The sequence below is a fragment of the Erythrolamprus reginae genome, chromosome 7 (genome assembly GCF_031021105.1).
Source record: "Erythrolamprus reginae isolate rEryReg1 chromosome 7, rEryReg1.hap1, whole genome shotgun sequence".
NCBI classification, from domain to species: Eukaryota; Metazoa; Chordata; class Lepidosauria; order Squamata; family Dipsadidae; genus Erythrolamprus; species Erythrolamprus reginae.
Genome location: NC_091956.1, coordinates 13,987,031 through 14,003,317, shown reverse-complemented (window position 1 = coordinate 14,003,317; position 16,287 = coordinate 13,987,031). Strand labels below are relative to the sequence as shown.

The window sequence follows — 16,287 nt, the reverse complement described above, 5'->3', positions numbered from 1 at the left end:
CCCTTTCAGAAACTGAATCCCGAAGTACGGCATGTAGATCTGGAAATACTGTAGTCTTCGTGGAATCAAGATCTCTTTTCAGATCTCTCTCCTTTTTTCCATGGATCAGCTTCCTGCAGGACGCGGAAACTTCGGAGATCCCCAAAACAACCTACCTTTTAAGTTCCCCGATTTTCATGCCGGTCGTTTTTTGTTTTTAACCTACATCGGTGACAGCTTTCTCTGAACCGGCTTCTTAGAGCTGCTTCCTGCCTCGTAACGTGACTCTGTAGAACATTTGCAACTAGACACTTTAAATAAGTTATTTTACATGTCTGTTTTTCGGGTTTGGGGGTGGACGCACCCTATACATTTTACTGCCCTGTTTCGAGTATTTTTAATCTGGTTTGCAGAACCATCCGCGTTAGAAGACCGCATTTCTCCTAGAGTCAATTTGAGGAATTTTAGTTTCGTAGTCTTTTATCGGCTTTATTTGGTGTCTGCAGCATTGCCCATTCTAATTCTCCTTCAGATGGTTGGAGATGGGCCACTTCCAACCTCTGGCTCAGTGTTATGATTTTATAGCTACTCCTAGCACTAGAACTACAGGTTCTGGACAGATTTTGGGAGATTTGCCCCCTAACCTTGTATGTAAAAAACTGCAGGTTTTAAAATTGCGGTACTGGGATATCAACCCTGGAGATAATTTAACGGGTGGGCTAAAAACTTGGAAGGCTGTTGACTTTGCGATATCAAAAGGTAAAACCTGAAAATCATTTGTTTTTATCATTTGGCTTGTTCTACATCTCCATTGCATTTTCCTTTGAATTTTCCTTTGATATTATTATTATGTTTTGCGGGAGGTGCCAGAAGGAACTTCCCAGATGTTCAAACTTGTCCTTCTCCAAAACATGGTGCCCTCCAAGCAACGGAGGACTTCCAAAGCTTCCCAGAGAAGTGTGGGAGTTGTAATGGAACACATCTGGAAAGTACTAGATCAGGGAGGCGGTGGTCCTTTGGGAAAATATGTCAACAAATGCTCGTTCCGCACCGTCAGTTCCTGCTCTGTTTGCTTGAAAGTAATGCCCGATAACCTAAAATACATTTTGAGTTTTTTCTTCTTCTTTAAATTAAAACCGTACTAAAGATGGCCCCAAACAGCATTTTACGGAACTGTTTGGATTTCATCTGCAACGTTGATTGTATTTAAAATGAGTTGAATTTGGAAAAGGCAGATGGGGAGAGTGAAGGTTTTAATTTCCCTTCCCGGGGAATATCGGGATGCTGCTCCTTAAATGTAGCAGCTGTCTGGGTTACTCAGAAGGAGGAGGAGGAGGAGGAAGAAGAAGAGGAAGAGAAGGAGGATACCTGGGCAGCTTGGGAGAAGTTTGAGATCAACGCTTAAGCTGTGCAGATCATGAGCTAGTTGACTTTGAAAGGCTTTTCTCCCCCACTATAAATAGAAAATCGGGAAAGGTGTGCTCTGAAATCTATGGAGATACTCAGCCTTTCAGATCATCTTTTTCCCCCAAAAGGCATTTTTTTGGGGGGAGACGTTTCGCTTCTCATCCATTCAGTTTCTTTAGCTCCGAGGAAGCTTCTCAGATGAGAAGCGGAACGTCTTCCACAATTAAAAAAAAACCCAGGCAGTCCAATTGCCTCTTGAGTTAAAAAAAAAAAGCCACCTTTGGCACACGTGCTTGGAAACCAAACCACACATGAAGACATGCATTCGCACACTACTCGTGTAAGACTTGATAGGTGATCCAGCCACCTTATCATGAGGAGGTGGTCTCTTTTTTGCAACGTTGGAGCCACAACTTACTCGCAGGAGGAAATTGCAGTCAGGAAGGGCTGTAGCCTTGTGAGAAGTGTGCAACCTCTAAGGCAGTGTTTCCCAACCTTGGCAACTTGAAGCTATTTGGACTTCAATTCCCAGAATTCCCCAGCCGGCGAATGCTGGCTGGGGAATTCTGGGAGTTGAAGTCCAGATATCTTCAAGTTGCCAAGGTTGGGAAACACTGCTCTAAGGCAGCTCCGTGCCAGCAGAAGCACCAATGGCAAGTTTGCAAAAGAAGCTTAAATCCTTGTACGCACTTTATCAATGTATCAAGAGTTACTTTCTGAGAGGTTTTTTTGGCCTGAAGCAAAGACCTTTTAAAAAAAAATTGGGGAACGGGGGTTATGACGCCAAGTACGTTTGGATACACAGACATGAATTTTCAACCCTGTTTAAATTTTTTTTTTTACAAAAAACCTGTGGCACAAATTATGTGTGGCGACCAAAAATGTGCCCGGTTGGTTTTAGTGTGTAAAAAGAGAATAATCACTTCCTGCGTTGAGCGTTTTGATCTTTCTATGCATGATTTGAATGTGTAATGATGCTATTTTATTTTTTTTAAGTTTCAGGAAAAAAAAGGCTGTACATAATGTAAATTAGTGTCTACCGATAAACCTTGTTCTGTACATTTAGAACGAAAGGAGTGTGTCCCTTGTTTTCGGTCTTCGTGGAGGGAAATTTCAAACTGAAGCCCGGTTTCACCTAATTTTCATTCCACTAACTTTTGGTCAATACCTACAGAAATCTTGACTTTTTCTTGTGTGCACAGCCTATGGAGATGTTCAGGAAACTAATCAAAGAAAGGGCCAACCTAGAACTAAGGAGAAATTTCCTGACGGTCAGAACAATTAATCAGTGGAATGATTTAGTTCCAGAGGTTTTAAATGCGACAACACTGGAAGTTTTAAGAAGGGATTGCATGACACTGGGGAACAGCAATTTCATTGTGTTAAATCTGTGACTTATTTTCAATTAACTCTGGATCCAAAAATAACCAGTTTTTGTCTATCACATCAACTTTTTAAAGCTACACGATACCCTCAAAAGTCATACAAATTGTGCATTTACTTACTTACTTACTTACTTACTTACTTACTTACTTACTTACTTACTTACTTACTTACTTACTTACTTACTTACTTACTTACTTACTTATTTATTGGATTTGTATGCCGCCCCTCTCCGGAGACTCGGAGCGGCTAACAGCAACAATAAAACAGTGTACAATAGTAGTCTGATGTTAGAAACAATTAAAAACCCATTAATATAAAAACCAGACATACATACATACATACCAAGCTTAGAATTGTAAAGGCCTAGGGGGAAAGAGGATCTCAATTCCCCCATGCCTGACGGCAGAGGTGGGTTTTAAGTAGCTTACGAAAGGCAAGGAGGGTGGGGGCAATTCTAATCTCTGGGGGGAGTTGGTTCCAGAGGGCCGGGGCCGCCACAGAGAAGGCTCTTCCCCTGGGTCCCGCCAAGCGACATTGTTTAGTTAGCATATAAAGTAAAAATTTACCAAATAGATTGTTTACAAAGAATAATTTTATTCACACAAAAGACTATAATAGCTACTGCAAGTTAAGTTGTGTTCATAGAAATAGCTATCTTTTTATCGAACGGCAATTATACATATTAAGGTAAAAATTTCCGCTTATAGCTTTTTCTGGAGTGTTTAATCTGGGTATTCATCATGTACATCCCATCTACCTTGATACCCTGCCTCCATGGCCTTCAAATCTTGGAATCGCTCACCCTGCTCATCACTGACTGTACCAAGATTTTTCCAGGAAGTTGGCAAGATGGCTATGTAAAAAATGCAATTGGTGCTCACGTTGCCTAATTAACTATAATATATATATATAAGGTGTAGAGAAAAAACTTGATGTAGTAGAAGAAAACTTAACTACAGTTTTGAAACCAACCTGCCTAATTAACTAAAAAAGTTCAAAAATCAAACTCAACATAAATTGTGTTACAAATTGTTCCCCGGTGTAACCATTAGTCTCTGCCTTGCATTTTGACCTTCCATGGATTTTCTGCAGAACACGAAGCTGATTTTCAGCGAATGTTAGGAATTATATCTGGGGTGGGGGGGAGTCCCTGATTTATGTGCTCACCAAAGGATCCACAAAATTATAACTGCAAACAAGTGCAAGACCAGAAATGGAATCAGTTTGTGAGTGACATAGGGGAAGGTTTGGTAGGGAAGGTTTGCCTATTTGCCGATGACTCTAAAGTGTGCAATAGGGTTGATATTCCTGGAGGCATCTGTAATATGGTAAATGATTTAGCTTTACTAGATAAATGGTCAAATCAATGGAAACTGCAGTTTAATGTTTCCAAATGTAAAATAATGCACTTGGGGAAAAGGAATCCTCAATCTGAGTACAGTATTGTATTGGCAGTTCTGTGTTAGCAAATACTTCAAAAGAAAAGGATTTAGGGGTAGTGATTTCTGACAGTCTCAAAATGGGTGAACAGTGCAGTCAGGCGGTAGGGAAAGCAAGTAGGATGCTTGGCTGCATAGCTAGAGGTATAACAAGCAGGAAGAGGGAGATTATGATCCCGCTATATAGAATGCTGGTGTGACCACATTTGGAATACTATGTTCAATTCTGGAGACCTCACCTACAAAAAGATATTGACAAAATTGAACGGGTCCAAAGACGGGCTACAAGAATGGTGGAAGGTCTTAAGCATAAAACGTATCAGGAAAGACTTAATGAACTCAATCTGTATAGTCTGGAGGACAGAAGGAAAAGGGGGGACATGATTGAAACATTTAAATATATTAAAGGGTTAAATAAGGACCAGGAGGGAAGTGTTTTTAATAGGAAAGTGAACACAAGAACAAGGGGACACAATCTGAAGTTAGTTGGGGGAAAGATGAAAAGCAACATGAGAAAATATTTTACTGAAAGAGTAGTAGATCCCTGGAACAAACTTCCAGCAGACGTGGTAGATAAATCCACAGTAACTGAATTTAAACATGCCTGGGATAAACATATATCCATCCTAAGATAAAATACAGAAAATAGTATAAGGGCAGACTAGATGGACCATGAGGTCTTTTTCTGCGTCAAACTTCTATGTTTCTATGTTTCTATCATTAGAGTAGAGAATAGAATAGAATACAGGTAAAATTTGAAAAATTAGAATATCGTGCAAAAGTTCATTTATTTCAGTAATGCAGCTTAAAAGGTGAAACATAATATGTGAGAGAGACTCATTATATGCAAGGCAGGATAGTTCAAGCCGTGGTTTGTCATAATTGTGATGGTGATGGGGTACAGCTCATGAAAACCCCAAATCCCCCATCTCATAAAATTAGAATATTACATGCAATCAATCAAAACAAGGATTGTACAGAGAACAATATTGAATCTTTGAAAAGTCTAAGCATGCCTATGTACTCAGTACTTAGTTTGGGCCCTTTTTGCAGCAATTACTGCCTCAATGTGGCGTGCAATGGACGCTATCGGCCTGTGGCACTGCTGAGGTGTTATGGAAGACCAGGATGCTTTAATAGTGACCTTCAGCTCTTCTGCATTGTCCGGTCTCATGTCTCTCTTGGCAATGTCCCATAGATTCTCTATGGGGATTCAGATCAGGCGAGTTTGCTGGCCAATCAAGGACAGTAATCTCATGGTTGTTGAACCAGGTTTTGCATATAATGAGTCTCATAGATTACGTTTCACCTTTTTAAGTTGTATTACTGAAATAAATGAGCGTTTGCACAATATTTTAATTTTTCAAGTTTTCCCCAGTATAATAGAGTAGGGAATAGAATAGAATTATGGCATAGAATAGAATAATTGAATGAAGGATAGAATAGAACAAATAGAAAAAGAACAAGGAAGGATGGGATGGGATGGAATAGAGCAGAATTATAGGTTATAAGGATTAGAATAGAATTATAGAATAGGAATAGAATAGAATAATGGAATGAAGAATAGAAGATGAAGGATAGAATAGGGAATAGGAATAGAATGATGGAGTGAAGAATAGAATAAATAGAAATGGGATGAAGGATGTAATAAAATAATAGAATGGAGTGAAGAATAGAATAAACAGAAAAGGGCAAGAAAGGATAGCATGGGACAGAATAGAATTAGAATATAATAGAATTATAGAATAGGGACTAGGAATAGAATAGAATAATGGAATGAATAGAATAGATAGAAAAAGGAGGATGGGATGGGATGAAATAGAGAATGGAATAGAATAATTGAATAGAATAAATAGAACGGATGAGGAAGGATGGGATGGAATAGAATAGGGAATAGAATAGAATTGCACAATAGAATAAGGAACTGAATTGTAGAATAGGAATGGAATAGAATAATGGAGCGAAGAATAGAGTAGAATAGAATAGGGAGGTTGTAGAGGAAGGATAGAGTAGAATAGGGAATGGAATAGAATTATGGAATTATTAGATTAGAATAGAATAATGGAGTGAAGAATAGAATAAATAAGGGAGGATGAAAGATGGGATGGAATAGAATGATAGAATAGGGAATAGAATAAAATTATTATAGAATAGAAATAAAGTAATGGAGTAAAAAATGGAATGGAATGGGATTTGGAAGGGACCTTGGAGGTCTTCTAGTCGTACCCCCTGGTTAGGCAGGAAACCCTACACCACTTCAGAGGAAGGGTTATCCAATTTCTTTAAAACTTCCAGTGTTGGAGCGTTTACAACTTCTGAAAGCAAGTCGTTCCACCAATCTTTTCAGACAGGCTGTGCTTAGCATCCTCTCCCAGCCCACCCGCTCAGGAACCAATTGTGTTATTTTCAAAGCATAGGTGTTTGCTACTCCTTGCTTAATCAAACTGCAGTTTAACACCATATATAAGGATTTAAGGACACAGAACTCGTAAGCAAACACACCAGGCAGGCAGTGTAGCACTGACTTTTTTTTATTGTGCATTATTTTGCAACAGAACAAATAGATGGAAAGCATAAATCAAAACCCACTATCACCACCACCCAAAGTAGTAAATCCTAGTAACAAAAAACTTCCTTATAATTAAAAAATAGCACTTCTTTATTTTAAAAAAAATTGCCGACGCTTCCTATGTTTATTTCTCGGAAAGAAAGATGTCACTTGGTGTCATTTAAAAAAAAAAAATCACATATGCTACAGAAATTTTTAGCAAAACACAACTAGACTTATATTACATTGTTCACTTTGTACAGCATCAGGATTATTACTATTATTATTATTATTATTTTGTCTATCCCTAAATTGTGACGTACTATGTTGGTAGAATAGAGAAATAGCTTGGATTAAGAGATGTTTCTTTAAGAGGTTGCATTGGGGGAATGTAGTCAGACTGCACTCTGGGTAATGTAGTCCATGACATGTGAGCACACCTGTGTGTTCTTATTGGCCACCGAGCTTACTTCAGTATCTGAGTAATTGTACAAGCATACCAGTGGGTCTTTTGTCTTACAAAGCAGCCTCGTGTGAAAAATCCATAAGATTCTTTTTCACTTATGCGATGAGACAGATTGTGGAACCAGTAGTGGGTCCCTACCAGTGCTCTAGGGGGCGCTGTTCTGATAGCAGCTCGCCGATTGCGCAATTTGCACGCGACAAATCCAGTGCTGTCTTCCGTCATGTGACACCATCTTTTTAAAAAAATATTCTTGCTCATGCGCAGAATAGTGCTGGGGAGTCCCTCCGACTTGACCCCCTCCCTGCTGCCTCTGTTGGCCTGTGCCCCATGCGCAGGGAGAGGCCCAGCCACTGGTGGAGGAGCGGGCGCTCCCATACCTGACATGGCAGGGATCTGCTACGCTGCCCCCATCCATGTTGCAATGTTCGGTTGCAGGGGGTAGTCCGGGGTCCACTGGCTCTGCGCCCACCCCACTACAGGGAAGGAAGCCCATCCTGGTGGGCCTTGCCATGGTGGTGTTGCTCCCAGGCCTGGGGGGGAGCTCTTGGTGGTACTCCCCACCTCCCAACTCCAACTCCCAACTCTCTACATGGGGCTACCTTTGAAAAGTGTTCGGAAACTTCAGATTGTGCAGAATGGCAGCTGAGAGAGCAATCATGGGCTTTCCTAGATATGCCCATGTCTTGTCAACACTCCGCAGCCTGCACTGGCTGCCGATCAATTTCTGGTCACAATTCAAAGTGTTGGTTATGACTTATAAAGCCCTACATGGCATCGGACCAGAATACCTCCAGGATCGCCTTCTGCCGCACGAATCTCAGCGACCGATTCGGTCCTGCAGAGTTGGCCTTCTCCGGGTCCTGTTGACAAAATAATGTCGTCTGGCGGGACCCAGGGGAAGAGCTTTCTCTGTGGCGGCCCCGGTCCTCTGGAATCAACTCCCCCCGGAGATTAGAACCACCCCCACCCTCCTTGCCTTTCGTAAACTGCTGAAAACCCACCTATGTCGCCAGGCATGGGGAAATTGATATACCCCTCGGCTGTTTCGTTTTATGTATGATTTGTTTGGGCTGTATGATTGTTTTTAGTAAGGATTTTTAAATATTGGATTTGTACTTTGTATTGCTTGTTGTGAGCCGCTCTGAGTCCTTGGAGAGAGGTGGCATAAAAATCTAATAAATTATTATTATTAATGTTGGGGGCTCCCTAGGCTAGGCTGATAAGTTGGCTTTGAAATTCGGTTGTCCAAGTAGGTTTCACCCCAGTGGAAAGGCTCCTTAACAGCAAGGGGCCGCCTGCCACAGGAGCTACCAGTCCGTTACTGGTGGCGCGCGTGTACGTGCCTAGCACAGGATTCGGTTCCTGCACATGCACGCAGAAGCAAAATCCCACACGAGGGTGCTCACACATGTGTGATTTCGGCTATTTTTGCCGATCCCTCTTGTATGCGCGGAAACAAAACAAAACAAAAGCCCGGAAACCACCGAAATCATCCGCGTGCGAGCATCCTCGTGTGAGATTTCACTTGCTCATGCACCAGAAGCAAAACGTCACAGGGAGTGTGCATGCGTGCATTGTGCACACATGGACACACACATATCTGCATTTCCGATACCGGAACGGCGATCCTGCCCATTCCGGGAGCGGCCCATTGCCACTCCCTAGGATTCCACTTGCCGCCATGCGGAAAGAACAAGTGTCTCCGCTTAAGAGGGGGCCCTGGTGCCTCTCTGGGAAGGAGAAGTTTGGCTGTGAATTGGGGCTCGTCCAACTCACGGCTAAGCCCTCAAACTGGTCGGGGAGATCCATCAACAACTGACGGCATGACAGCGGCTGGACTCTTTTGCTTTCAGAGCGGTTTGTGAGCATAATTACTTGCTGTCTCCATTCCTGAGCCGAAGGCAACCCGGCATCCAAAGGGGCCTCCCTTCCCATGGTGAGGGGGAGGACTCAGACCCACGACTCGCTTGGCTAGGAGCCTCCATGTCACTCTTTTTGGCCTCTACGGGAGCTGTGAAATTTTGGGGTGGACTGTAGAGGACCTGAAATGGCCCAACAGCTTGTTCCTTCTCTTCCATTTTTTTCCTCTGAATTTCCACACTGCACTGTACTAGGTCGGATGTTGGGGCTCAGTTCCCCAACCTGCGTCCCAAGCTCAGGGTAGCTGGATGAGAATTTAAGAGAGATTCGGATTAAATGTTAGGGTTCGAAGTAGCATCCAAACTAAATCAGAGACCAAGTCAAAGTACAGTGATACCTCGTCTTACAAACGCCTCGTCATACAAACTTTTCGAGATACAAATCCGGGGTTTAAGATTTTTTTGCCTCTTCTTACAAACTATTTTCACCTTACAAACCCACCGCTGCCGCTGGGATGCCCCACTTCCGGACTTCTGTTGCCAGCGAAGCATCCATTTTTGTGATGCTGGGATTCCCCTGAGGCTCCCCTCCATGGGAAACCCCACTTCCGGACTTCCGTTGCCAGCAAAGCACTCATTTTTGTGATGCTGGGATTCCCCTGCTGGGATTCCCCTGCAGCATTGCAAAAACACAGAAGTCCAGAGGTGGGGTTTCCCATGGAGGGGAGCCTCAGGGGAATCCCAGCAGCGCAAAAACGGGCGCTTCGACTGGCAAAAGGGTTGAATTTTGGGCTTGCACGTATTAATCGCTTTTCCATTGATTCCTATGGAAAACATTGTTTTGTCTTACAAGCTTTTCACCTTAAGAACCTCGTCCCAGGACCAATTAAGTTTGTAAGACAAGGTATCACTGTATTCCTCACAGTTCCGATTTATTTCTGGAGCCATCCTGACACCTACACTGGGATCTGAGTTTCCCACCCAGTTGAAAGTTCACATCCCTTGTCCCCCACCCACAAACTTGTCACGTTGCCCACTCAGACTGTGCTGGTGTGGCCAGTCCTCCAACCGCAACGGTAGACGAGCACACAATAGATTCAAACTCAACGTAAACCACTCAAAACTCGACTGCAGAAAATACGACTTCAGCAACAGAGTGGTCAATGCCTGGAATACACTACCTGACTCGGTGGTTTCTTCCCCAAACCCCAAAAACCTTTCACCTTAGACTGTCTACAGTCGACCTCACCCCATTCCTTAGAGGTCTGTAAAGGGTGTGCATAAGCACATCATCGTGGCTACCATCCTTGTCTTACTGTCCTAGTGTCTAAATTTACCTGTAACTACTTTGCGTTTATTTATTTTTACACCAATACCTGCTGTCTTGTTCATGTTTTGACAAATAAATTAAATAATAAATAATAAAATTAATAAAATAATTAAATAAATACAGAATTCCAATAAGCCCAAACTAAGGATGTAAAAGTTACTGTAGCATCATTTCCCTGGTGCCATACTTGAAAAGATTAGAAAATCCATGGAAAATATACTGGAAAATATCTCCCATTTCTAGGAAGAGCTAAAAAAGGGACTATCCCCTCCCCACATTGCTCAAACCAAGATGGAGCCATGATACTGTTCTGTCGGGCTCTCTGGTAGACTCCTCCCAAAAATTCACAGGTACAAATTTCAGACACACACAAGTTTGAAAATTCAAAACAATGTTCTTTATAAGGAAAATTCACTTAACCTAAGCCCTCTTTTGGTATAGCAAAGAGCACTCGTCTCCAAACAAACTGGTAATTTGTACAAGTCCCTTATCAGTTCTGTGATACTTAGCTTGCAGCTGTGAGGCAATTCACAGTCCTTCTTCTTTCACAAAGTGAAACACACTTTGCTCTGGTTTAGTTTCAAAGCGGGAGAAAATCAACACACAAATGGTCAAAGTCAGATAAGCAGTCACGAAACACAACGATCAGATAATTCTCCACAATGGCCAAACCCACAGGCTGCTATTTATAGCAGCCTCACTAATCACCACAACCCCACCCAACCACAGGTGGCCTCATTTTCTTTGATAATAATCTCTCAGTTGTTGTTGCCTATGCATCGCTCTCCACATGCGTGGCTGTATCATTAACTCTTGTTTTGAATCCAAGGAGGAGCTAGATAATTGATCTCCTTCTGAGCTGTCTGCCACACTCTCCTCCTCCCTGTCACTCATGTCTTCTTGGTCAGAGGAGCCTTCATCAGCAGATTCCACTGGGGGCAAAACAGGCCTGCAGCATGTGGATGTCTCCCCCACATCCACAGTCCTTGGGACAGGAGCTGGGACAGAGCTAACCACAACAGATACTAGGACTAGATAAGACTCCGACATAACAGTCATATTTATCTTTCCTTATCTCTGATGCCTAGACATAGCCCTTAGTCGTACCCATCACCAGATGATCAATTCCATCAAGATTATGTAAAGCAAAGTAGTTGCTTCCCGTGCCAATCTCCCTGATCCTCAAGAAAGAAGCAATTTACTAGAAGTTGATCAGCCTTCCTTTCAATTTGAAGCTGTACAGACCTTGTTTATATTGGTGACTGTAAGTCTAGAACAACATCACCAAAAAGGCTTCAAGAGTTGTTAACCTACCCTGTTTCCCTGAAAATAAGATGTACCCCGAAAGTAAGGCATGTCAGAGGTTTTGCAGAATTTGCTAATATAAGGCACCCCCTGAAAATAAGGCGTAGTCAAGTTTACATACGGTACGGTGAAAAAACATACGGTACCATTCAAAGCTGTTCATAGCAGTACCGTAATAATGTGGCGTCCCCTGCTGGCCCCTTCCATCGCTTTGTACCATCCAGTACAGCAGACGCAGTCTGCTGCTGTCTCACCGCCATTACAGGCTCCACTACAGTGCGTAGACTGTAGTTTCTCTGGTGGCCGGAAGCTGCAATAGCGGGAGCATACTGTTGTACCATATAAGTGCCGTCGTTTGTGTGGGGGGGTGCCCTACTGACAGGTATCTTACCGTAATCAGTGTACCGTACGGTACACTTTCTTTGGGGGTGTCAGCTTTTCTGCCTGTGAATTTGTCTTATTTGAGAAATATAAGCCACCCCCCGAAAATAAGACGTAGCACAACTTTTGGAGCAAAAATTAATATAAGACAGTGTCTTATTTTCGGAGAAACACGGTAATTCTACGTAGCTTCTTCTCCTATAATATCACATTACTAACCAGAGCATACAAAACTTTCGCCAGACCAATCCTTGAATACAGCTCATCTGTCTGGAACCTACACTGCATATCTAAATACATTAGAAAGTGCCCAGAGATACTTTACTAGAAGATCCCTCCAGTCCTTTATTCGCAATCAGACTTGAAATCCTTGGCTTAGAAAACTTAAAACTACATCGCCTTAAACGCAACCTAAGCATAGCCCATAAAATCATCTGCTACAATGTCCTTCCTGTCAACGACTACTTCAGCTTCAACCACAATAACACACAAGCACACAACAGATACAAACTCAAAGTAAACCGCTGCAAACCCGACTGTAGAAAATACAACTTTAGCAACCGTGTAGTTAATGCATGGAGCTCACTACCAGACTCTGTAGTTTCATTACCAAACCCCCAAAACTTTATCCTTAGACTATCCACTGTTGACCTCTGATTCCTTAGAGGTCAGTAAAGGGCGTGCATAGGTGCACCAGCATGCCTTCCATCCCCTGTCTTAATGTTTCCCTCTTTGTAACATCAATATCATGTATATAAACTTTATTATATTTGTATACTACCAATACGTACTTGACAAATAAAATAAATAAAATAAAATAAACCTATAGATTCGAGATATCCAACCTTGGCCACTTTATGAGCTGTGGACTTCAACTCCCAGAATTCACTCCATCCTACCCCAGCCAGCATTTCTGTCTGGAGAATTCTGGGAGTTGAAGTTCACAGTTCATAAAGTGGCCAAGGCTAGCCATCTTGCCGTAAACAAGGGGTAGGCAAAGTTGGCTCTTCTATGACATGTGGACTTCAACTCCCAGAATTCTTGAGCTAGCATGATTGGCTCATGAATTCTGGGAGTCGAAGTCCACAAGTCATAGAAGAGCCAACTTTGCCTACCCCTGCTGTAGAGGGAAGAAGTTTTATTCCCCATTGTACTTTGGAACACAAATTGTTGGAACTGAGAAGAGGAATTGGCCTGCTCTCGAGTTGCCACAGGCAACAGGAGGATGGAAAACTGATGAAGCATCTCGGCAACCAAAACAGAAGCAGATTCCAGACATATCTTTCTTAAGGCTGTCTCCCAGGGTACCCACAGCAGCCGGAGGGGAGTGATCCCTACAACCTGGAAAATTGCTCCGTTGGCGAATGTGATTGATGACACTGGGAGAAGGAGGTAAACATGATTGGGGCGTAAATTACTGGGGTTGGAGTTGGTGTCACCTCGAATGTACCGACATGTAGCTCCTAATAAATAACTGGATTCCTTTTGAAGCTTGGCTCGAGGCTCATGATTTAATTACGGACATTTGTTGGAACCCTGACACCAGGTTTGAGCATTGCGTTAGCAAACGTCATTTGGGTATTGCTTTAAGTGAGGTCTTTTTCTACGTGTGCCGAATTCAAACGGCGCGTACTTTCATACTACACTACCAACACGGGATCTCACACAGGTTACATACAAGTGGTTCATACATGACACATTATACAGTGGATCCATGTGGACGTGGGCGTCCTCTCAAGACACGTTTCACCAAAGAGATGGACAAGTCTCATCACAGGAATTGTACACCACTAAAAAAAGGCCACACCCGTAAGAGGATTGCGGCATTTTGAGGTAATTTTGTCACATACACGTAACATGAAACGGCTAGAACAGACTTGCTACAATTTGGGAAGAATAAACATTATTATTATTATTATTATTTAAATATACACGGGCTTTCCAGTGGCTTTGAAATTCTACTGATTTGATGTAGGAACAGATGTGTGTGTGGGGGGGGGGGGTGTTGAAAACCCCCAAATTATAGTAAGATGCAAAAATTAACATTTGTGGCAAATAAATTTTGATGGCGGCGAGGGATTCAAAAAATATAAAATAATTAAGCCCTTTCCGTTCCAATTGAATTGAAATGAAAATGAGTTGAGCATGGTCTTGCAATCAATCAATGAATATTTAATATTGGGGTTTTAAATTATATCATTTAATAATTGTATTTTTTATTGTTTCTTTTTATTCTTGTAAGCCGCCCTGAGTCCATTTGGAGAAGGGCGGACTATAAATTTAATTAAGTGAAATTCAATTAAATAAACCTCTCTTTTCAATCAGAATACAGCTGGAAGGGTTCTTGGAGATCTTCTAGTCCAACCCTGTACTCAAGTGGGACATCCTATACTATTAATGAGAATATAGAAAATATTATTTTACTGAAAGAGTAGTAGATCCTTGGAACAAACTTCCAGCAGACGTGGTTGGTAAATCCACAGTAACTGAATTTAAACATGCCTGGGATAAACATATATCCATCCTAAGATAAAATACAGAAAATAGTATAAGGGCAGACTAGATGGACCATGAGGTCTTTTTCTGCTGTCAGATTTCTATGTTTCTATACCATTTCGGCTCCTTTAGGAGTAAGGGTCATTATTCAACACGAGGATTGCACTGCAAAAATTATCTTCCTTTTGGGATCATGCTCTTCCCATTTTTTAAAAAAAATCCCAAATCCCAAAACGCCTCTCTTTAAAAGAAACATTGTTTAGATAATGTTTCTCATTATTGAGTTTCTCATATTCGGTATTGTATTGACTTCATTACGTAAGCCGCCCTGAGTCTGCAGGAGAAGGGTAATCTAGAAATCCAATTATATAAATATAAAAATTAGAGATATTTTCAAGGAAAAATGAAGTCCTATTGCTTTTTGAAAGGGGGGGGGGAGAAAGCACTTATGGGATTAACGATTTAATGTTTCTAATGTTATCTTCAGAATGGTGCTCCTTATGGATATTTTGCCTTTTAAAGCTTTAATTCATAAAGATGGTCTTTAAATCATCACAATCTGCAAATGACCCCATAATCCTTTGCGGAATGGAGTCTGGGCAACTGAAAAGAGTTAGCAGAGTGTTTACTGGCCGACTGCCTATCCTGTCGCCAATGAGGAGTTTTGTTCAGCAGATAATATTCTCATCGTGATCGTTGAGAGAGAAATATCTGCTTTTACCTAGGATCAAACTCGCACTGAGGTGAGAGCTGCACGTCTAGGCCATAAAGATGGTCTTTAAATGGAGTCAGTTAATACCACAGGGAATTTCTTGTCTTGATTTAGGAGCAGGGGCGGATTGCCACTAACCGATGGTACCAGTGTGCTGCGCGCACCGTTTTGGTTCTTTTGCATGCACACTGTGTGGTCCAGTGTGTTTTTGCTTCTGTGAATGCGCAGGAAACAAAAACGCACTGAAATCTTGCGAGAGGATGTGTGCAAGAGAGAGATTTCAGCAATTTTTTTTTTGCTTCTGTTCATGGTGAAATCCTGCGAGGGGACACACAAGCGTGAAAGATTTTGGCGATTTTTTTTGCATCCGCGCATGTGCAGAAGCAAAAACATAATAAAATCGTGCGAGGGAGGAGTCTTCAGCACCTGATTGGAGCTGAGTGATTATGGCCGAACGCCTCTCCTGTCACCAAGGGGGAGTTACATTCAGCAGATAAATTCTCATCATGCCCAGAAAGAGAACTATCTGCTGCCTCTACCTAGGATTGAACTCACAGCCTCCTGATTGTGAGGCGAGACCACCATCTCTAGGCCACCGTGCAGCTCTCAATTTAAATTTCATCTTATACCCCCCATGTTTAGCATGCATTACTGCAATGCCATAGATTTAAGAAACTTAAGAATCAAAACCAGGGGTGATTGTGGAAAGAAAGAGAGAGAGAGAGAGAGAAAAGGAAGAATTGCGCCTTTGCGACCTCTCCGAGGCGCTAGACCCCGTAGAGCTCCATGGTTCAACGAGGAGCTCCGGGAGTTGAAACGCCAGAAGAGACGTCTAGAGAAGCGATGGAGGAAGAGTAGGTCTGAATCCGACCGAACACTTGTAAGAGCTTTTATTAAGACTTACAAAGTGGCGCTCAAGGCGGCAAGATGCGCGTACCATGCCGCCTTGATTGCATCAGCGGAATCCCGCCCGGCCGCT

General features: G+C 42.2%; 1 protein-coding gene across 1 annotated transcript in view; it reads left to right on the top strand.

The window, feature by feature from the left end:
• The window catches only part of SLC30A9 (solute carrier family 30 member 9), a 37,610-nt gene extending 35,156 nt beyond the window's left edge, over window positions 1–2,454 (top strand). The window contains 1 exon segment of the mRNA XM_070757025.1: window positions 10–2,454. Within this exon segment, the coding sequence (XP_070613126.1) occupies window positions 10–54 (45 nt within the window). The 3' untranslated portion in view covers window positions 55–2,454.
• The last annotated feature ends 13,833 nt before the right edge of the window (window positions 2,455–16,287 follow it).